The sequence below is a fragment of the Crotalus tigris genome, unplaced genomic scaffold (assembly GCF_016545835.1).
Source record: "Crotalus tigris isolate CLP2741 ecotype Arizona unplaced genomic scaffold, ASM1654583v1 scf7180000024422.1470167, whole genome shotgun sequence".
NCBI lineage: Eukaryota > Metazoa > Chordata > Lepidosauria > Squamata > Viperidae > Crotalus > Crotalus tigris.
In genome coordinates this window covers 656,684-679,065 of record NW_024100588.1, presented here as the reverse complement: position 1 = coordinate 679,065, position 22,382 = coordinate 656,684, and the positions used below count along the sequence as shown (strand labels likewise).

Here is a 22,382-nt window from a genome sequence, read left to right as displayed (position 1 = left end):
TTCTCTTCTCTTCTCTTCTCTCTCTTCTTTCTCTCTCTCTCTCCTCTCTCCTCTCTCTCCTCTCTCTCCTCTCTCACCTCTCTCTTCTCTATCTCCCTCCTCTCTCTTTCTCTCTCTCTTCTCTCTCCTCCCTCTCCCTCTCCCCCCTCCTATTTATCCTCCCAGTTCTCTCTTCTTTCATTGGGCATTGTCTGTTCCTTTCAGAAATCACTTTCAACACCTGGATCCTTCCTTTAAAGGAGCTGTTTTCTTATAGGTCTATGGAGATTTTCAGTCATCCAGGCCATAGTTGTCCCAAAGATGCTTTTCATGAGGCAACTGGACTTTCTTGTTTTTCTTTGAAGACATTTCACTTCCAATGCAAGAAGCTTCTTCAGCTCTGACTGGATGATGGGGAATGGAAGGATTTCTTTCTTATTGCTTTCTTATACCTTCTTTAAAACACATGGTAGCAATCTTGAATCAACATGAGTCTTATCAGATGACACATATGATATCCTTTGCAGCACATAAGCTCAGTGAATCATATCCTGTGGTTTGTCTTCCTTTTGCCACCAAATTTATGTATTAGAAGCCAATTTCTTTGAGAAGGCAAAGAGCTGTACAGTCTCTAAGTCACTTTTAGACCAAAGCTGGCAGGAAAGCTCTGAAGGGTGACTACACCAGCTTTGAAATCTTCCAAAGAATTTTTTTGAGGGTAGTTCCCCCATTCTTCATCAGGAAAAATGTGGGTGTTCCTTCGGTTCATGATCATCATCATCTCACTTTTAAGTAAGTATTTGTTTGATAAGGGTATAGGTCAGTGGTTCTCAATCTTTTTAATGCCGCGACCCCCAACCGGTTGTAAGTCGAGGACTACTCAACTGGTGCAGCACCATTTGCAGAATGGGACTTTTGGCGGGCTCAGCAGGGCAGAGACAGCCTGGTCAATTCCTATTGGCTTTTGAAAGCCAATAGAATTAGACTCTATTCAAGAGAGTCTATTCTATTGGCTTTCAAAAGCCAATAGAATAAAAGGGAGTAGCACAGCTAAGGAAAAGGGGGGAAAATGGCGGACTGCGTTGTTTGGCGACCCCCGTGAAATGGTCGTTTGACCCCAAATGGGGTCCCGATCCACAGGTTGAGAACCACTGGTATAGGGTTTGTCTGGGTATATCTTGAGTTGTTTAGGCTCCTTGAAATCAGGTAGAATAGGATGTATTCAGATGTATTCAGCTGTAATGAAGCTTCCATGTGCATGTTCAGTATGTCTGATGGTGGGCATGATGTAAAGGACATAAAACTGGGAAGGAATCTGTTCAGGAGAGCCCTCATAATTAACAGTGAAGTTTGCAGACAGCAAGAAGGCAGCACCAAGATTGTTTCACAAAACAGGCAGAAGGATATTACTTGTGCACCTCTCCAGCTAATCTCATAACTTCTGCATTATCTTCTGCCCAGGGAGAAGCACAGGACAGTCGGTGAAGCAAAAATCTGACATTCTAACTGTTGCTGAAGGAAAACATCTCTCTCTCAGTTGTTCCTATGAAGTACAATTTAGTAGCTCAACTTACCGGGATACATACTGGTACATTCAGCACCCTGGTCAGCCTCTGGAGCTCTTGTTGAGTGAGTATAAAAAGGATACCCAAGGATTCCATGCTACTCACCATAAAGGAGAGAAAAATGGGACTTACAATTTAGAGAAAGATGCCAGTCAGCTGAAGGACTCTGCTGTCTACTTCTGTGCCCTCAGTGAGACACAATGAGATAAAGCAGAAGGGGAGCCAATCAAAAACAGGAGAAAAGAATTAAGAGTAGAGGCAGGAGAAATTTGCATTTGGGGCACTTCCAAATTCTTCTCAAGGGTAAAAATAGATCCTGATCTTCTTGTCCATTATACCGGTGGGACCAGAGAAGTCATGTTTTATTGCCACTTGAACTGAATCTGCTATAATCCTCGTTTTTCTTTCTTTCTTTTTTCTTTCTGATGTTCTGCCGTTCAATTTTCCCATGACATTATTCCTCTGGCCCCAGAGATTTGAGAGTAGGAAGTAATAAGGTATTATTACCATCATTACAGACACAACAATACAAAACCACAGCTTCCAGATTTTTAGCTGGTGTTGATCTTCATTCTCACCAAGTTCTTCCCAAGGACCTAGGATGTTGTAATGTATCAGCATAGTCTATGTGGGGATCCAAGTCTTTTGACATTGACAGATGGAAATTTTGTCAATATGCTGATTTTCTAAGTGCCATCAAAGATTGTTTGCTAAGGCAAAGGTCCTGGTAAACACTTTGGATGACCACAGACAAGTTATGCCATTTTTTTCCACTTTGATTTTTGTATCTTGAATTGTTATTATTTGGTAGATACTAAATGCTTAGATGAAAAAAGCAGGATCAGATTAAGAATTATCGTGAGCATTTCCCCTTATTTTTTCATATTATACACAAAGCAGAACTTTGAGGCATTCTTCTCTTAGTTTTGTCTACCTCTATGCCTACCTGCCTTGCAAGGTAGTCCAGACAACAAGTATACCCAGAGGAACTAATTGTACATTGTTGTAAGGTTACATTAACAGAATATTGCAACACTAAATGAACATTCCTTCCTCAATATCTTCACAGGCCAAGAAACTAGGGAGGGTCCCTTCCCAAAGACTTTCAACAGTGGGATCCTTCCTTCAACCCAGTTGCCTTATTACACCTGCTTTAAAACACAGGGTGGCAATCTTGAGACAAAGAGTTTTACCATACAAGCAACAAGTGATAAATCATGATCATAATCATAAAATACAATCTCCATAAATCATAAGATACAACATTCAGTGATAGTCATAGGATACCAAATAAAAGCAACCAACATAAATCATAATAGGATACTAAATAAAAGTAATCAACACAAATCATAAGATACAAACAACTAAGTTATAGTCCTAAGATGCTAAAGAAATAGATAATAGGAAAGATGAGACGGATAATAGTAATACAACCCTCTTACATGGTTTGATATCCTAGGGCATAGGTCAATGTTGTGGGAATTAATTGTTTAGCAGAGTGATGGCATGGGGGGAAACACTGACCTTGTTTCTAGTTGTTTTGCCATGCAATGCCCTTTAGTGTCGTCTTAAGGGAAGAAGTTGAAACAGTTTATGTCCAGGATGTGAGGAGTCTGTAGATATTTTCACAACCCTCTTTCTGGCTCATGTAGTGTACAGATCCTCAATGGTAGGCAGGCTGATTGCAGTTGTTTTTTCTGCAGTCCTAACTATATGTCGAAGTCTGTGTCTATCCTGTTTGGTTGCTGTACCAAAAAAGACAGTTCTAGAGGTCCAAATGTCAGACTCAATAACTATTCTATTGAATTGTATCAGCAGCTCCTTGGGCAGTCTGAGCTTTCTGAGTTGGTGCAGGAAGAATATTCTTTGTTGTGATTTTTTAATGACATTTTTGATGTTAGGTGTCCATTTCAAGTCCTGATATATTATAGAAGTCAGAAACATGAAGGTCTTTACTGTTGACACTGTGTTGCCTAGTATTGTAAGAGGTGGTAGAATAGGAAGGCTTCTCCTAAAATCTACTATCATCTCTCCAGTTTTACATGTGTTCCGTTCAAGATTGTTCAGACTGCACCATGGGGCCAGCTGTTCAACTTCCCAGCTATATGCAGATTCAACTTCATCTTGAATGAGATCAATAACTGTTGTATTATTTGCAAAACTTCAGTACTTTAGCAGAGGGATCTTTTGAGATCCAGTCATTGGTATAGAGCAGGGGTGTCACACTCACAATGTCACTGTCATGGTTCTGAAAAGAAGCAGCTTTTCAAAGAACTTTGAGGCTTATTTACCTTAAAGAATCCTTTTATTTCTGCATAGCTTCGGCACATACAAAATTAAGCCAAAAACTGAATCCTCCCTCCCCCAATCACCCGTAACAAGGCATAACTCACTCCTTCATTTTACAGACATCAATCACATTCTCCAATTAATGTGAAGTGTGAAGTGTCCCTCCCATTACAGCTGACCCTAGCATGCTGTGCTGAGATATTGTTATGGTTAGCTAGTATATTTTCCCATCCACTAGGCTAGTATTATCTGCTTTAACTCTAGAAGTGATATGCAGGCTAAATAAAACATGTTTGCTTCTTCATATATGGCAAGCAAGAACATCTTATGTGTTGTGACATATCATGACTTTTTTTCCATTGCCGGCAATGGGGTGGGTGTGGTTTTGCCATGACACATCTGGCCCACAGGCCAGCAGTTTGACACCCCTGGTATAGAGAGACAAGAGTAATGGAGAGAGCACACAGCCCTGGGATTGTACCTGTGTTAATTGTATGGTATCTGGTGCAATTTTTGCCTAGCTTCACCTGCTGCTTCCTATCTGTTAGAAAGCTTATGATCCACATCTCAGGTTCCATTGCAGCTAGATGAGTCAATTTAGTGAGAAGAATATTTGGAATGATGGCATTGAATATATGAGTAATTGGCAGTAAAATATATGAGTAATGAGTAAATTGGGGTGTGTGTGGCTTAATGCTCTCAGAGCTGGCTTGTTTTCTTGCAGATGTTTCATTACCCAAACTAGGTAACATCATTAGTGCAGTAATGAAACATCTACAAGAAAACAAGAAAGCTCAGAGAGCACCAAGGATCCCTCATGTCAACTCTGAGCTAGAAATACTCTTCTTTATTAATGAGTAAACTATCTGCAAGGAATCTAAAGAACACAAACAGAAGTATTCAGCTGAAACGAAGGTTGTGTATGTGAATTCAGCATGCTTGGTGTTGGACATGATGCAAAAAAATATAAAACTTGGAAGGAATTTGTCCAGGATAACCCTCATAATTAGTATAAAAGTTTGCAGACTTCAGAAAAGTAGATCCAAACAGCACCAACATTGTTTTGCAAAAGAGGGAAAAGGACCTACTTGTTCACCTCTCCAACTAACCTCATGCCTTCTCCATTATCTTCTCTCCAGGAAGAAGCACAGGACAATCAGTTGATCAAACATCTGGCATTGTGACTGTGATGGAAGGACAATTTGTTTCTCTCCATTGTTCCTATGGAGCACAGTATAGTGGCACGCATTACCCATTCTGGTACATTCAGCATCCTGGTCAGCCTCTGAAGATCTTGTTGACCAGGTTTAACAAAAATGCCCAAGGATTCCAGGCTGGTCACTATGAAAATGATAAAAAAGGAACTTTAAAGAGACACAATGAGAGGAATCAGAAGGGGAGCCAATCAAAAACAGAAGAAAAACAATTAAGAGCAGAGATAGGAGAATTTTGCTATAGTCAAGGAGATGGGCCACTTGTACACACAAAATTGTTCTCAAGCTAAACATTTCTCTTGACCACTTTGTCCACCATACAAGTGGGGCCAGAGAGGAAAATGTTTTATTGGCAATACATCTGAAGCTGCTATAATTCTCATGTTTTTTTCTTTCTGAGATGCTTCAGAAAGCATCTAAGAAAGTGCAGAAGGACTTGGGGGGACATGATAGCAGTATTCCAGTATTTGAAGGGTTGCCACAAAGAAGAGGGGGTCAACTTATTTTTCCAAAGCACCAGAAGGCAAGACAAGAAACAATGGAGGGAAACTGATCAAGGAGAGAAGCAACCTGGAATTAAGGAAAAACTTCTTAACAGTGGGAACAATTAACCAGTGGAACAGCTTGCTTTCAGACAATGGTAGAGTCTCCTGACTGAACAGGGGACTGGATTAGAAGACCTCCAAGGCCCCTTCCAGCTCTATTCTATTCTAACATGCAATTCTGTTTCCCATGACATTATTTCTCCAGCCCCTTCTAAGAGACTTGGTTTAGCTTGTTGCTTGAGCTTCCCAGAAATTTGAGAATCAGGAGACATAATTTTTAAGAAAACATTACTATTATTATTAAATACACAACAAAACGAATCCCCAGCTTCCACTGTTTTATCTGGTGTTGGCCTTCATTCTCATCAGGTTATTCCCAAGGAGATGTCCTAATGTATCGGTGTAGTCTATGTGTGGGTCCACATAGTATGGGTTTGTTGTTGTTTTTTTGCCATTGACAACTTAGTCTAGACAAGAAAAACAGCCAGATGAAGTAATTCTACTTTATTGTAAGGTGACATGAAAAGAATCTTGCAACTTTGAATGAAAATTTCTCCCCCAATGCCTTCACAAGCCAAGACGCTAGGGAGGGTCCCTTCCCAAGGACCTTTAATTTTGGGATCCTTCCTTTGACTGCCTGCCTTCGTACACCTAATTTAAAACACAGAGTAGTAATTTTGAGAGAAATGAGTTGAGGAGTCTTAGCAGACATATGAGTCTTATCATTTCTGAAGAGCTGTGATGGCCCAGTGGTTAGAATGTAGTACTGCAGGCTAGTTCTGCTGACTGCCTTCTGTCAGCAGTTTGGCAGTTCAGTTCTCACTAGTTCAAGGTTGACTCAGCCTTCCATCCTTCCGAGGTGGGTAAAATGAAGACTAGAATGTTGGGGGTCATAGGCTGACTCTGTAAACCACTCAGAGTGGGCTGTAAAGCACTATGGAGAAGTATATAAGTCTAAGTGCTATTGCTATTGCTATTCCAATGGTTCCCTTGGGATTAAGGTCCCTTAAAGCAGTTGGATTTGCATCCAGATCAACCTTACAATGGAACTGAGATTAGAATGTCACATTAACCCTTCAGGGTATATTGGTCTAGAACATTTTCAGCACCTGATACCAACTAGAATGACTATCTGAGCTGGGATAAGAAGAAATGTGACCTAACCATCTGGAACCACTTACCTCCAAGGTCAGGCAGATTATCCTTTCATATCATTTAGTTGATAGCTTTGGGAGTTGCCCATCTGGAAGCACTTTAAGCATTGGCCTGTATCTCTCCTCTGAAACCCTTTTAGACTCTAAAATGACTCTTCCCAACTCACATTTTGTCTGTCTGTCACCATCTGCCTCTCTGATCTATTTTTCTTCCCAATTCCTCTCCTTTCAGCTGGTGAACAATGTTTCTTTCAGAAATGCTTTCATGTCATTTAGTTATAGTATTTCCATCCAGGAGCATTTTTAACATTGGGATTTGTCTTTCTATTTTAACCTCAGGCTAAAATATGACTCTAACTCATCTCTCTCTCTCTCTCTCTCTCTCTCTCTCTCTCTCTCTCTCCCTCCCTCCCTCCCTCCCCTCTCTTTCATTTTCTTTTTCTCTCACATCTATTTATAATAATAATAATAAAGTTGGAAGGGACTTTGGAGGTCATCTAGTCCAACCCCCTGCTCAGGCAGGAAACCTTATAGCATTTTGGACAAATGGCTGTCCAGTCTCTTCTTAAAAACTTCCAGTGTTGGCGCATTCACCGCTTCTGGAGGCAGGTTGTTCCACTGGTTAATTGTTCTAACTGTCAGGAAATTTGTCCTTAGTTCTAGGTGCCTTCTCTCCTTGATTAGTTTCCATCTGTTGCTTCTTGTCCTGCCTTCTGGCGCTTTGGAGAATAGCTTGACTCCCTCTTCTTTGGGGCAGCCCCTGAGATACTGGAACACTGCTATCATGTTCCCCCCTCGTCCTTCTCTTCATTAAACTAGACATACCCAATTCAAGCAGCCTTTCCTTATATGCTTTATCTCCCCAATTACCTTCCATTCAGCTGGCCAATATTATCTATTTCTTTCAGAAATCACCTTTAATACTGGAATCCTTCCTTCAACCCTGTTGTCATCTAAAACCTACTTTAAAACACAGGGTGGCAATCTTGAGTCAATATGAGTCTCACCAGACAACTCCTCTGAAGTCCCCTGTAGCATATGAACCATATCCTGTGGTTGGTTTTCCTTTTACCACCACATTTGCATGCTAGAAGCTGGTTTCTTTGTAATAGGAAAGAGTCGTATAGCCTTTAACCTTCTTTCACAACGAAGTTGGCAGGGCAGGGAAGCTTTGAAAGTGACAACACCATCTTTAAAATCCTCCAAAGAGGGTTTTTTTTGGTGGGGGGTTTTACTACGTTCATTCTTCATCTGGAACGATGTGGCTGTGGTCTGTGCTCATAATCATCATTTCACTTTTAAGTAAGTATGTATTTCTTAACAATGTTAGATTACGATATTTTGGCTCATTTATTTGAGTCCTTTGAAAGGAGGTAGCGCGGGATCCCCTAGAAGCTTTCTGGGAAATTGGCCGTAAATTATCTGCAAGGAATTACAAGAATTTCTTTACAGCAGTTACAAATAAATGCATTTTTTCTAAAAAATCCATAAATTTATTATCTATCATCCTTTTCAAGAGAGCATCCCAATTTCCTTCCTTATGTATTTTATCCTTTCTACTTACGTAATCCATACATCACCAGTTATCCCAAAGGTGCTTTTTCACGAGGCAATTGGACTTCCTTGTTTTTTAATAATAATAATAATGATAAAGTTGGAAGGGACCTTGGAGGTCATCTAGTCCGACTCCCTGCTCAGGCAGGAAACCCTATAACATTTCGGACAAATGGCTGTCCAGTTTCTTCTTAAAAACTTCCAGTGTTGGCGCATTCACCACTTCTGGAGGCAGCTTGTTCCATTGGTTAATTGTTCTAACTGTCAGGAAGTTTCTCCTTAGTTCTAGGTTGCTTCTCTCCTTGCTTAGTTTCCATCCGTTGCTTCTTGTCCTGCCTTCAGGCGCTTTGAGAATAGCTTCTTTGTGGCAGCCCCTGAGATATTGGAACACTGCTATCATGTCCCCCCTCGTCCTTCTCTTCATTAGACTAGACATACCCAATTCCAGCAACCGTTCCTTATATGTTTTAGCTTCCAGTCTTTGAAGACGTTTTGCTTCTCATCCAAGAAGCTTCTTCAGCATTGACTGGATGGTGTCAGAGTTGAAGAAGCTTCTTGGATAAGAAGTGAAACAACTTCAAAGAAAAAAAAAAGCAAGAAAGTCCAGCTGCCTCGTGAAAAAGCACCTTTGGGATAACTGTGACCTGAATGACTGAGCATCTCCGTAGACATACTGTACATCATCAGTTCATTTGCAGCAAAAAGTCCATAGAGTCCATAAAGGGTTTCCAGTCGTTCCCACTCTATAGCAAGCCAAGAATTCAGTTTAGCCATCTCTGGAAATTTTGTCATCTTCCCCAGCCATTCCTCCCTTGTGGATATTTCAGAATCTTTCCAGAATCTTTGTGTGATTAATAGTTGTGCTTCAATCAGATGGAGATATCTTTTCTAGACACGATCACTTTGTATGTAAAAAACAAAACAAAAAAACCCTTGCTTTTTCCTCTCCTCTACTGGTTCGTTGCACTTATGTTATTAATGTGTGTGCGTGTGGTTTCAGTGTGTTTGCTGATGGTCATGATGGAAAGAATATAAAACTAAGACAGAATTTATTCAAGGTAGACCCTCATAATTAGCATAGATGTTGGAAGATGGTGAGAAACAGGGTTGCAGTAGCATCAAGGTTATTGCTGAAATAAGCGAGAAGGAATTATTTGTCTACCTCTCCACCTAACCTCATGAATTCTACATTATCCTTTGTCCAGCAAGAAGCAGAGGACAGTCAGTGGACCAAACATCTGGCATTGTGGCTGCTACTGAAGGACAACCTGTCGTTCTCTATTGTTCCTATGAAGCACAGACTATTGGCTCATATTACCCATACTGGTACATTCAGTATCCTGGTCAACCTCTGAAATTTCTTTTGGGATCATATGAGAACAATGCACCGGGCTTCCAGGCTACTCACCATAAAGACAAGAAAAATGGGACTTTCAATTTGCAGAAAGATTCCAGTCAACTGAAGGACTCTGCTGCCTACTTCTGTGCCTTCGGTGACACAGTGTGACAAAGCAGAGGAGAAGCCAACAGAAAAAGTACAACAGTGAAGCTGAGCTCAGAAATAAAAGCTCCCATGAATATAGTTGGATTTGCATCCAGATCAACTCTGCAATGGAACTGGGATGTAGAAAAATCACATTACCCCTTCAGGATATCTTGCCCTAGAGGTTCCTCAGCATCTGAAATAAAAAAAAATGACCATTTGGGATGGGATAAGAGAAAATGTTATCCAACTATCTGGAATCACTTATCTCCATAGTCACGGACAGAATCCTTTCATGCCATTTAGATGATAGCATTGTGAGTTGTCCATCTGGAAGCACTTTGAATATCAGGATTCCTCTTTCCATTTTAATCTTTCTGGACTCACATTTTGTATCATGTAGATCTCTCTTTCTCTCTCCCTCTCCCTCCCTCTCACATCTATTTATCTTTCCATTTTCCTCTCCATTCAGTTGGCCAATAATATATTTATCAAGCTGTGAAGAATGCTCATGTTGTTTCGGCCATTATTGCTTCTTAGCTTACCTTCGGACTTAGGGGGGTAGGGGGGAGGAGTGGAGTGTGGATTTCAGGTGCCAAAAGGCCAGGCCATAAGAACCAAGGTCAACCAAATGCTGTTTACAAAGAACTGACTTTCTCTCATAATAACTGTCTGGAGCTTAATTGGACAACGTGACCTGCACTATCAGGGAAACGGGAGTTTCTATACTTTTAATAAGCTGAGTTTGTTGCCATATATGTAAAAGCTAGCTTTCCTTTCATCCGTGCCAAAGAGATGTACTCAATAAAGTTTTGCATTGGAGATTGGACTGTCTCAGCTGTGCTTACTTTGTTGGGTTCATCAGCCGGAACCATGACAATATTTTACTTTCAGAAATCACCTTCAATACTTCGATCTTTCCTTCAAACCACCTGCTAACTAACCTCAACTTTAAAACACAGTGTGGCAATCTTGAGACAACATGAGTCTTAACAGACAATCTCTCTGATGTCCCCTTGAGCACGTATTTTTTTTGTGAACCATACCCTGTGGTTTGTCTTTCTTTTACCACCAATTTTATATATTAGAAGCCAATTTCTTTCTGTACTAGAAAAACGTTGTATAGACTTTTAAAGTGTCTTTCACAGCAAAGTTGGCAGGTTACATCCACTTTAAACCACATGGTGGCAATCTTGAGACATGAGTCTTACTGGACGACATATGATATCCTCTGTAGCGCATATGTGCTGTGAACCACATCCTGTGGTTTGTCTTCATTTCTCCACCACAGTTGCATGTTAGAAGCCAATATTTTTGTGAAAGGAAAGAGCTTTATAGCCTTTAAGTTGAATTTCCAGCAAATTTGGCAGGGATGCTTTGAAGGTGGCAGCACCAGTGTTGACATTCTCCAAAGATTTTTGGGGGCGTAGTACCCCAATTCTTCATCTGGAAAAATGTGCCTGTGGCCTCTGCTCATCGTCACCATCATCTCACTTTTAAGTAATAATTTATTTCTTCATAATGTTAGGCTATTGGTTTTGGCTGGGAATATCTTGAGTTATTTAGGTTTCATGAAATCAGGTAGACCAGGATGCCTAGGCTAATGCCTAGAAAATTGGCAGTAGATTGGTTGCAAGGAATTTAAAGAATCCAAAGAAAAGTATTCAGTTGAAATGATGTTTGTGTGTGTTTTCAGTGTGTTTGATGATGGGCATAATGGAAAGAATATAAAACTGAAAAGGAATTTGTCCAGGATAGCTCTCATAATTAGCATTGAAGTTTGCAGACAGCAAGAAAGTAGGTCCAAGCAACACCAAGGTTGTTTATGAAAAGCGGGAGGAGGACCTACCTGTCCACCTCCCCAATTAACTTCATGTATTCACCATTATTTTCTCTTCAGGACAAAGTACAGGACAGACAGTGAACCAAACATCTGGCATTGTGACCATTACTACAGGACAATCTCTTTCTCTCTATTGTTCCTATGAAGCACAATTTACAGGTGAATTTGAGACATACTGGTACATCCAACATCCTGGTCAACCTCCAAAATACCTTCTGGATTTATATTCCAAGAATGCTCAAGGATTCCAAGCTACTCACATTCCCCACGAAAACAAGCAAAAAGGGACTTTCAGCATGGGGAAGCCAGCCATCCAGCTGAAAGATTCTGCTGTCTACTTCTGTGCCTTCAGAGACACAATGTGATAAAGTAAAGGAGAAGCCAACAAAAAACATAGAAAGGGGGAGAAAAGTAGTGAACCTAGGCTCACCAATGAAAGTTCCTTTGGGATTAAGGTCTCTTATATCAAAATGTGCCAGAAATGGAACTGAGGCTGAAAAACATATTAACCCTTCATGGTATCTTGAATTAGAAGTTCCTTAGTTCAAAGAAAAATGTCCATCTGGGCTGAGGTAATAGAAAATGTGTAGGTGGTACCATGCTCAGTAGTAGGAACTATGAGAGGGATCTTGGAGTTCTAGTGGATAATCACTTAAATATGAGCTAGCCATAGGTGGCATTTGGATCCCCAAAAGTTGTCTTGTATGTATCCTAACTTGCAGCCCAAATGTTGGAGATGTGGTAGTTTGGATGCAACTTACTTTCATCTTTGGTGGACTTGTAGATATATAAAAGCTTTTTTGATTAAAATTTGGTGGAACATTCAAAATATTTTTAAAAGAAAGATAAAGATATGAGCCGAGGTGGCGCAGCAGTTAGAGTGCAGTACTGCAGGCCACTTTAGCTGACTGTGTTCAGCAGGTCAGCAGTTCAAATCTCACTGGCTCAAGGTTGACTCAGCCTTCCATCCTTCCGGGGTAGGTAAAATGAGGACCAGATTGTTGGGGGCAATGTAAATATATATATACATTGCTTACTGGTGTACACCGCTTAGAGAGTGCTTGCACTTAAAGCGGTATATAAGTCTCATAAATAAATAAATAAAAGTTTACTCCTCAACTATTTTTGTTGGGTATAATTGTAGATTTTGATGTTAAGGAAACTAATTTGATGTTGAATTTAATAACAGCAGCAGGGCTGTTGGTAGGGCAATATTGGAAGAAGGATTGTTTGCCAACTATAGAAGAATGGACACTTAAAGTGTCAAATTTAGCAGAAATGGCTAAGATTTCTGCTTATTTGAAGGATACATTTCAGTTTGGAGAAGATGGATAGATTATATTCAGAATAAATATGGGACTAAAAAGTTCCATTTATTTTATGAATAAATTTTAGAATATTAATATTATTATTATTAGTTTAGTATAGTGGAATTTTTATTATATTGTATTGTTTATGAATTAGGATTTTAATTTGTTTATATGATTAAGTTTATTTGCAAATTGTTTATTCTGTGTTAAAAGGGAGTTAAAGCGCATTGTATTTGTTTATTTACATAGTTGGTTAATGTTAGTTAGATTATGATTATTATATTTTTTACCCTGTATTCAGCTCTGGGAAGTGGGGGAGGGGGGAGGGTGGAAGGGTGGGTGGGTTTGGGGTATATATTGTAATTTTTGTAAAACTTTTTAATAAAAAAAATATATGAGCCAGCCATGTGCTGTACCTGCCAAAAAAAGCCAACACAGTTCTAGGCTGCATTAAACAAGGGATAGAATCAAGATCATGTGAAGTGTTAAGTGTTAGTGAACTTTATAATGGCTTGGTAAGACCACACTTGGAATACTGCATCGAGTATTGGTGACCACAAGGTAAAAAAGATGTTGAGACTCCAGAAAAAGTGCAGAGAAGAGCAACAAAGATGATCAGGGGACTGGAGGTTAAAACATGGAGAAACAAGCCATCCAGTTGGAGGACTCTATTGTCTATTTCTGTGCTTTAGCTGACATAGTGAGATGCAGCAGAAAGAGAGCCAATCAAAAAACAGAAGAAAAAAAATACAGGTGGTCCTCAACTTACAATAGTTTATTTAGTGGCTGCTCAAAGTTACAACAGCACTGAAAAAAGTGAATTACGACCATTTTTCACACTTACAACCATTGCAACATCCCCGTGGTCATGTGATCAAACTTCAGAAGCTTGGGCAATTGGTATGTACTTAAGGCCACACTTGGAATACTGCATCCCGTTTTGGTCACCACGATGAAAAAACGATGTTGAGACTCTAGAACAGTGGTTCTCAACCTGTGGGTCGGGACCCCATTTGGAGTCGAACAACCATTTCACGGGGGTCACCAAACAACGCAGTCCGCCATTTTTTCCCCCCTTTTCCTTAGCTGTGCTACTCCCTTTTATTCTATTGGCTTTTGAAAGCCAATAGAATAGACTCAGTGCGTATAGTCCAGGCCATGGTTTTCCCAGTTGCAATGTATGGCTGTGAAAGTTGAACCATAAGAAAGGCTGAGCGCCAAAGAATTGAGGCCTTTGAACTATGGTGCTGGAGAAGACTCCTGCGAGTCCCTTGGACTGCAAGGCGTTCAAACCGGTCAGTCCTAGAAGAGATCAACCCCGACTGCTCTTTAGAAGGCCAGATCCTGAAGTTGAAACTCAAATACTTTGGCCACCTAATGAGAAGGAAGGACTCACTGGAGAAGGGCCTAATGCTGGGAAAGATTGAGGGCAATAGAAGAAGGGGACGACAGAGAATGAGATGGCTGGATGGAGTCACTGAAGCAGTAGGTGTGAACTTAAATGGACTCCAGAAGATGGTAGAGGACAGGAAGACCTGGAGGAACATTGTCCATGGGGTCGCGATAGGTCGGAGACGACTTCGCAATTAACAACAACAACAACAACAACAGACTCTCTTGAATAGAGTCTAATTCTATTGGCTTTCAAAAGCCAATAGGAATTGTCCAGGCTGTCTCTGCCCTGCTGAGCCCGCCAAAAGTCCCATCTGCAAACAATGCTGTAGCAGTTGAGTAGTCCTCGACTTACGACCGGTTGAGTAGTCCTCAACTTACGACCGCTTGGGGGTCGCGGCATTAAAAAGGTTGAGAACCACTGCTCTAGAAAGAGTACAGAGAAGAGCAACAAAGATGATTAGAGGTGTGGAGGCTAAAACATACAAGGAACAGTTGCTGGAATTGGGTATGACTAGTTTAATTAAGAGAAGGACTAGGGGTGACATGATAGCAGTGTCCCAATATCTCAGGGGCTGCCACAAAGAAGAGGGAGTCAAGCTATTCTCCAAACACCTCAGGGCTGGACAAAAAGCAATGGATGGAAACTAATCAAGGAGAGAAGCAACCTAGAACTAAGAAGAAATTTCCTGATAATTAGAACAATTAATCAGTGGAACAATTTGCCTCCAGAAGTTATGAATGCTCTTACACTTGACGTTTTTAAGAAGAGATTGGACAAGCATTTGTCTGAAATGGTATAGGGTTTCCTGCCTGAGCAGGGGGTTGGATTAGAAGACCTTTAAGTCCTTCCAATTCTGCTATTCTATTCTATTCTATTCTATTCTATTCTATTCTATTCTATTCTATTCTATTCTATTCTATTCTATTCTATTCTATTCAGAAGCACTTTTAATATTGAGATTCATGTTTCTATTTTTTATCTCAGGGTCAAAAATGACTCTAACTCATCTCTGTCTCTATTTCTCTCTTCGTTTCATTTTCTTTTTCTTTTACCTCTATTTATCTCCCCAATTACTTTCCATTTAGCTGGCCGATGATATTGGTTTCTTTCAGAAATCACCTTTAACACTAGGATCTTTCCTTCAACCCAGCTGCTAAATCTATTTTAAAACACAGGATGTCAATCTTGAGACAACATGAGTCTTAACAGACAACATCTCTGATGTCCCCTTGAGCACATATTCTTGTGAACCATACCTTGTGGTTTGTCTTTCTTTCACCACCAAATTTACATATTAGAAGCCCATTTCTTTGTAACAGGAAAGCATTGTATAGATTTTAAGTCTCTTTCACAGCAAAGTTGTCAGGGAAGCTCTGAAGCTGATACCACCACCTTGAAAGTTCTCCAAAGACTTTTGGGGGTTACTACCTACATTCTTTACTTTGAAAAATGTGGTTGTGGTCTCTGGTCATCACCTCACTTTTCAGTAAGTATTTATTTCTTAACAATGTTAAACTATGGTTTGGGGCTGGGCATCTACTCATTCCTTTGAGTTCATTGAAATGAGATAACGAAGAATTCCCTGCAAGATTTCTGAGAAATTGGCAGTAAATTTTCTGCAAGGTGTTACAAGAACTGCTTTAAACAGCACTTACAGACAAATTTATCATCTATTTTTTAAAAGAACATCATCATTTTCTGTCTTCCATATTGTGCTCTTTCTGAATCCATACATTCCTGGTTCATTTTTTTCAAATTTTCAGCAAAAAGTCCATAAAGGGTTTCCCGTTATTAATAAGTGTACTTATTTTTCCCCCAGTCCAATACAGTCAATGTTGCTTCTCTGCAAATTTTGTCATCTTTCCCAGTCATTCCACCCTTGTGGGTATTTCAGTATCTTTCCCTATTTGTGTGCCTAATGGTCTCATGCAATCAGATGGGAGAGTCTTGTCTAGACATGTCCTTCTCCTAAGCCAAAACCACCCTTGCTTTTTCTTCTCCTCTCCTTCACCAGTTTCTTGTAGTTGTGTGATGTCTCTCTGTGTCTTTGAGTGTGTTATGTGTTTGGTGGTGAGCATTATGAAAATAATATAAAACTGGGAAGGAATGGGTTATGGGTTGCTCTCATAATTAGTATAGATGTTTGAAGACTGTGAGAATGTGGTTCATAGCAGCATTAAGATTGTTTCTGAAAAGAAGCAGAAGGACCTACATGTCCATCTCTCCAACTAACCTCATGCCTTCTGCATTATCTTCTGTCCAGGAGGAAGCACAGGACAGTCAGTGGACCAAACATCTGGCATTGTGGCAGTGACTGAAGGAGAATCCGTCTTTCTCAATTGTTCCTATGAAGCAACATTTAGTGACACATTTTTCACATTCTGGTATGTTCAGTTTCCTGGTCAGTCACTGAGATTCTATTTGGCATCTTATTGGAACAATTCCCAAGGATTTCAAGCTGTTCACATTCCCCATGAAAGCCAACAAAAAGGGACTTTCAATTTACAAAGACGTGCCAGTCAGCTGAATGACTCCGCTGCCTATTTTTGTTCTTTTTCTGGCTTCAAAGCCTTGAGAGACACACAGTGAGGCAAAGTAGATGAGAAGCTAACAAAAAAGGCACAAAGGGGCAGAAAAGCGATGAAGGTGAACTTAGAAATCAATGTTCTAATGGTTCTTTTGGGATTACAGTCCCTGAATGCACTTGGACTTAATCCAGATCAAGCTTGCAATGAAATTGAAGATGTGGAAAATATTCTTAACTCTTGTCTATGGAGATTCTCAATTATGCAAGGTCATGGTTGTCCCAAAAGTGCTTTTTTCAAAAGGCAACTGAACTTTGTTTTCCTTGAAGACATTTCTTGGATGATAACTAAAGAACTTAAGAAGCTTCTTGGAAATGTCTTCAAGGAAAAATGAAGTCCAGTTGTTTTTTGAAAAAGCACCTTTGAGATTTTTAGCTCATCAAATTATTTTGGAGTAGACGTTCCTCAGTGTTTGATATGAAGAAGAATATCCATCTGGGCTGGGATAAGAGAAAATGTTATCTAAGTTATTTAAGTTATCTGTGTAAAAAAGATGTTGAGACTGTAGAAAGAGTACAGAGAAGAGCAATAAAGATGATTAGGGGACTGGAGGCTAAATCATATAAGGAACGGCTGCTGGAATTGGGTATGTCTAGTCTAATGAAGAGAAGGATGAGTGTTCCAATATCTCAGGGGCTATCACAAACAAGAGGGAGTCAAGCTATTCTCCAAAGCACCTGAAGGCAGGACAAGAAGCAAAAAATGGAATCTAACCAAAGAGAGAAGCAACTTAGAACTAAGGAGAAATTTTCTGACAGTTAGAACAATTAACCAGTGGAACAACCTGCCTCCAGAAGTGGTGAATACTCAACACTGGAAGTTTTTAAGAAGAGACTGGACAGCCATTTGTCTGAAATGGTGTAGGGTTTCCTGCCTGAGCAGAGGGTTGGACTCGATGACCTCCAAGGTCCCTTCCAACTTTATGATGATGATGATGTTGATGTTGATGATGATGATGATGATGTAGCACTTAGCTGCATAGTCATGCATAGACTTTAAAGTTCCTTGAAATAGTTGGATTTGCATCCAGATCAACCTTGCAATGGAACTGAGATGTAGAAAGTCATATTAACCCTTCAGGATAGAAGTTCCTCATAATCTCACACCAAGAATAATGACCAATCAGGTTGGGACAAGAGGAAATGTTACCTAACCATCTGGAACCACTGTTGGAAGAAAACTCTGGTCCGGTTCCAAGGTGGGAGAAAGATGCAGGAGGCAAGCTGCAGTTGTAAAGGAGGTCTCCATTTATTTGGTGGCCAGGAACAACAGTGACAACAGCATGTTTCTGGGGTGGCTGACAAATTGGGATTGAGAGTGGATGGGCTTTTATACAATTTTGGGGCTTTGTGATTGAGATGCTTGTTCCTGTGCAAGAATGTGTCCTTAATATTTTAATGGCTGTTGCCAGATTCCTATGGGATCATGTAGGGGTCATGACTGGATTTACAGGCAACAGTGGCCTTCCTACACCACTTATCTCCATAGTCATGCTGAAAAAACTTTCGTGTCATTTAGGTGACAGCATTGTGAGTTTTCAGTTTGGAAGCACTTTGAATTTAGGACTTCATCTTTCCATTTTAAACCTTTCAGATTCTAAAATGACTCATTCCAACTCACATTTCATATGATGGAGAATCTTTCTTCTCTCTCTCTCTCTCTCTCTCTCTCTCTCTCTCTCTCTCTCTCTCTGTGTGTGTGTGTGTGTGTGTCTCACTGTCTCCCTCTCTCTGTCTCCCTCTCCCTCTCTCTCTCTCTCTCTCTCTCTCCGTCTCTCTCTCTCTGTCTTTCTGTTTTATTTATCTTCCCAATTCCCTCTCCTTTCATCTGGCCAATCATGTATATTTCTTTTAGAAATCAGTTCAAATATTGGGATCCGTCTTTCAACTAATTTTTACACCTATTTTGAAACACACGGTGGCAACCTTGAAACAACATCAGTTTTACCTGATGACACACATGACCTCTTCTGTAGCACATATGCTCTGTGAACCATACCCTGTGGTTTGTCTTCCATTTACCACCAAATTTACATCTTAGAAACCAGTTTTTTTTTTCAAGAGGAAGAAGCTGAATAGCCTCTAAGTCTCTTTCACAGCAGAATTCACGGGGAAGCTCTAAAGCTGATCACCAGCTTTGAAGTTCTTCAAAGATATTTTTGGGGCTAGTAACCCCATTCTTCATCTGGAAAAAATGTGGTTGTGGCCTATTTCGGCCATCATCATCTCACTTTTAAGTAAGTGTTTGTGTTCTCACAATGTTAGACGAAAGTTTTTGCTAGTCATTTATTCAATTATTGGGGTTCCTTGAAATCAGGCAGAATAGAATCCCATGAAACATATCTTGAAAATTGGCAGTAGATTATCTGCAAGGAATTATAAGGACAAGAACAGATGTAATCAGCTGTAGTGAAGGTTGAGTGTATGTTTGTGTGTGTTTGTTTAATGCGAGTGATGGTGGGCATGATGCAAAGAAGGAATTTGTACAGGATAATCCTCCTAATTAGCATAAAAGTTTGCTGTCAGCAACAAACAACACAAGGTGCAAAAGAGGGGAAAGGACCTATTTGTCTATCTTTCCAGTTCACCTCATGTCTTCTTCATGATCTTCTCTCCAGGGGGAAGCACAGGTCAGTCAGTGGATCAAACATCTGGCATTCTGATTGTGACGGAAGGACAACTTGTTTCTCTCAATCGCTCCTATGAGGCAGAATTTCTTGTCACAAATTACCCATACTGGTATATTCAGTGTCCTGCTAAGCCTCTGAAGATCTGGCTGACCAAAGTTGACAACAAGGTCCAAGGCTTCCAGGCTACTCACTATGAAAACAAGAATAAAGGGATTTTCAACATGGAGAAACAAGCCATCCAGTTGGAGGACTCTGTTGTCTACTTCTGTGCTTTAGCTGACATAATGAGATGCAGCAGAAAGAGAGCCAATCAAAAAACAGGAGAAAAAAAATACAGGTGGTCCTCAACTTACAATAGTTTATTTAGTGACTGTTCAAAGTTACAACAGCACTGAAAAAAGTGAATTACGACCATTTTTGACACTTACAACCATTGCAACATCCCCGTGGTCATGTGATCAAACTTCAGAAGCTTGGGCAACTGGTATGTACTTATGCCTTGGTAAGGCCACACTTGGAATACTGCATCCAGTTTTGGTCACCACGATGTAAAAACGATGTTGAGACTCTAGAACAGTGGTTCTCAACCTGTGGGTCGGGACCCCATTTGGAGTCGAACGACCATTTCACGGGGGTCACCAAACAATGCAGTCCGCCATTTTTTTTCCCTTTTCCTTAGCTGTGCTACTCCCTTTTATTCTATTGGCTTTTGAAAGCCAATAGAATAGACTCAGTGTGTATAGTCCAGGCCATGTTTTTTCCATTTGCAATGTATGGCTGTGAAAGTTGGACCATAAGAAAGGCTGAGTGCCAAAGAATTGAGGCCTTTGAACTATGGTGCTGGAGAAGACTCCTGCGAGTCCCTTGGACTGCAAGGCGTTCAAACCGGTCAGTCCTAGAAGAGATCAACCCCGACTGCTCTTTAGAAGGCCAGATCCTGAAGTTGAAACTCAAATACTTTGGCCACCTGATGAGAAGGAAGAACTCACTGGAGAAGGGCCTAATGCTGGGAAAGATGGAGGGCAATAGAAGAAGGGGACGACAGAGAATGAGATGGCTGGATGCAGTCACTGAAGCAGTAGGTGTGAACTTAAATGGACTCCAGAAGATGGTAGAGGACAGGAAGACCTGGAGGAACATTGTCCATGGGGTCGCGATGGGTCGGACACGACTTCGCAATTAACAACAACAACAACAACAACAACAAGAATAGACTCTGTTGAATAGAGTCTAATTCTATTGGCTTTCAAAAGCCAATAGGAATTGTCCAGGCTGTCTCTGCCCTGCTGAGCCCGCCAAAAGTCCCATTCTGCAAACGATGCTGTAGCAGTTGAGTAGTCTGATATGAAGAAGAATATCCATCTGGGCTGGGATAAGAGAAAATGTTATCTAAGTTATTTAAGTTATATATGTAAAAAAGATGTTGAGACTGTAGAAAGAGTACAGAGAAGAGCAATAAAGATGATTAGGGGACTGGAGGCTAAAACATACAAGGAACAGTTGCTGGAATTGGGTATGTCTAGTTTAACGAAGAGAAGGACGAAAGGTGACATGATAGCAATGTTCCAATATCTCAGGGGCTGCCACAAAGAAGAGGGAGTCAAGCTATTCTCCAAAGCACCAGAAGGCAGGACAAGAAGCAACGGATGGAAACTAATCAAGGAGAGAAGCAGCCTAGAACTAAGGAGAAACTTCCTGACAGTTAGAACAATTAACCAATGGAACAACCTGCCTCCAGAAGTGGTGAATGCTCCAACACTGGAAGTTTTTAAGAAGAGACTGGACAGCCATTTGTCCGAAATTGTGTAGGGTTTCCTGCCTGAGCAGGGGGTTGGACTTGATGACCTTCAAGGTTCCTTCCAACATTATTATTATTATTATTGTTGTTGTTGTTGTTGTTGTTTTGTTGCTGCTGCTGCTGCTGTTGTTGTGATGATGATGATGATGATGATGATGATGACAGTTGCAGTGTCTTTGGGTCATGTGATCCTCTTTTGCAAACTTCTAACAAGCAAAGTCAATGGAGAAGCCAGATTCATTCAATAACCATGTTACTAATTTAACAACTGCAGTGATTCACTTAATAGCTGTAGCATCTATCCATCATATCTGTCTCTTTGTCCCCCCCCCTCCCTCTATCTCGCTTTCTCTCTGTCTCTCTTTCTCTTTGTCTCTTTTTCTGTCTCTCTCTCACACAGATACACCCATATCAGCACTGGGAGTTGGGTTTCATACAACTCTAGCTTACTTTTAAACCAGTGGTTCTCAACCTGTGGGTCGGGACCCCATTTGGGGTCGAACGACCATTTCACGGGGGTCGCCAAACAACGCAGTCCGCCATTTTTTCCCCCCTTAGCTGTGCTACTCCCTTTTATTCGATTGGCTTTTGAAAGCCAATAGAATAGACCCTCTTGAATAGAGTCTAATTCTATTGGCTTTCAAAAGCCAATAGGAATTGTCCAGGCTGTCTCTGCCCTGCTGAACCCGCCAAAAGTCCCAGTCTGCAAACAGTGCTGCGCCAGTTGAGTAGTCCTCGACTTATGACTGGTTGAGTAGTCCTCGACTTATGACCGGTTGGGGGTCGCGGCATTAAAAAGGTTGAGAACCACTGTTTTAAACAATGATATTTAATATCATGTTGAAGCACAAGGTGGCAATGTTGAGACAGCCTTCAGCCTTCACTGACTGTTGAGTTTTCTATAATACTTTTTAGCATCTTCATCACTAACCACATCCTGTGGCTTGCAGTATTTTTAAGCTGAAGTTAAAACAGGAGGAGGAGGAGGAGGAGGAGGAGGAGGAGGAGGAGGAGGAGGAGGAGGAGGAGATTTACTTT

The 22,382-nt window shown here is 40.6% G+C and overlaps 1 gene segment (V, D, J or C); it reads left to right on the top strand.

The window, feature by feature from the left end:
* The first annotated feature begins 7,769 nt into the window (after positions 1 to 7,769).
* LOC120302041 lies at positions 7,770 to 10,610 on the top strand. The segment is given in 2 exon segments: positions 7,770 to 8,048; positions 9,506 to 10,610. Coding segments are annotated over 2 exon segments (345 nt in total).
* Positions 10,611 to 22,382: the final 11,772 nt, after the last annotated feature.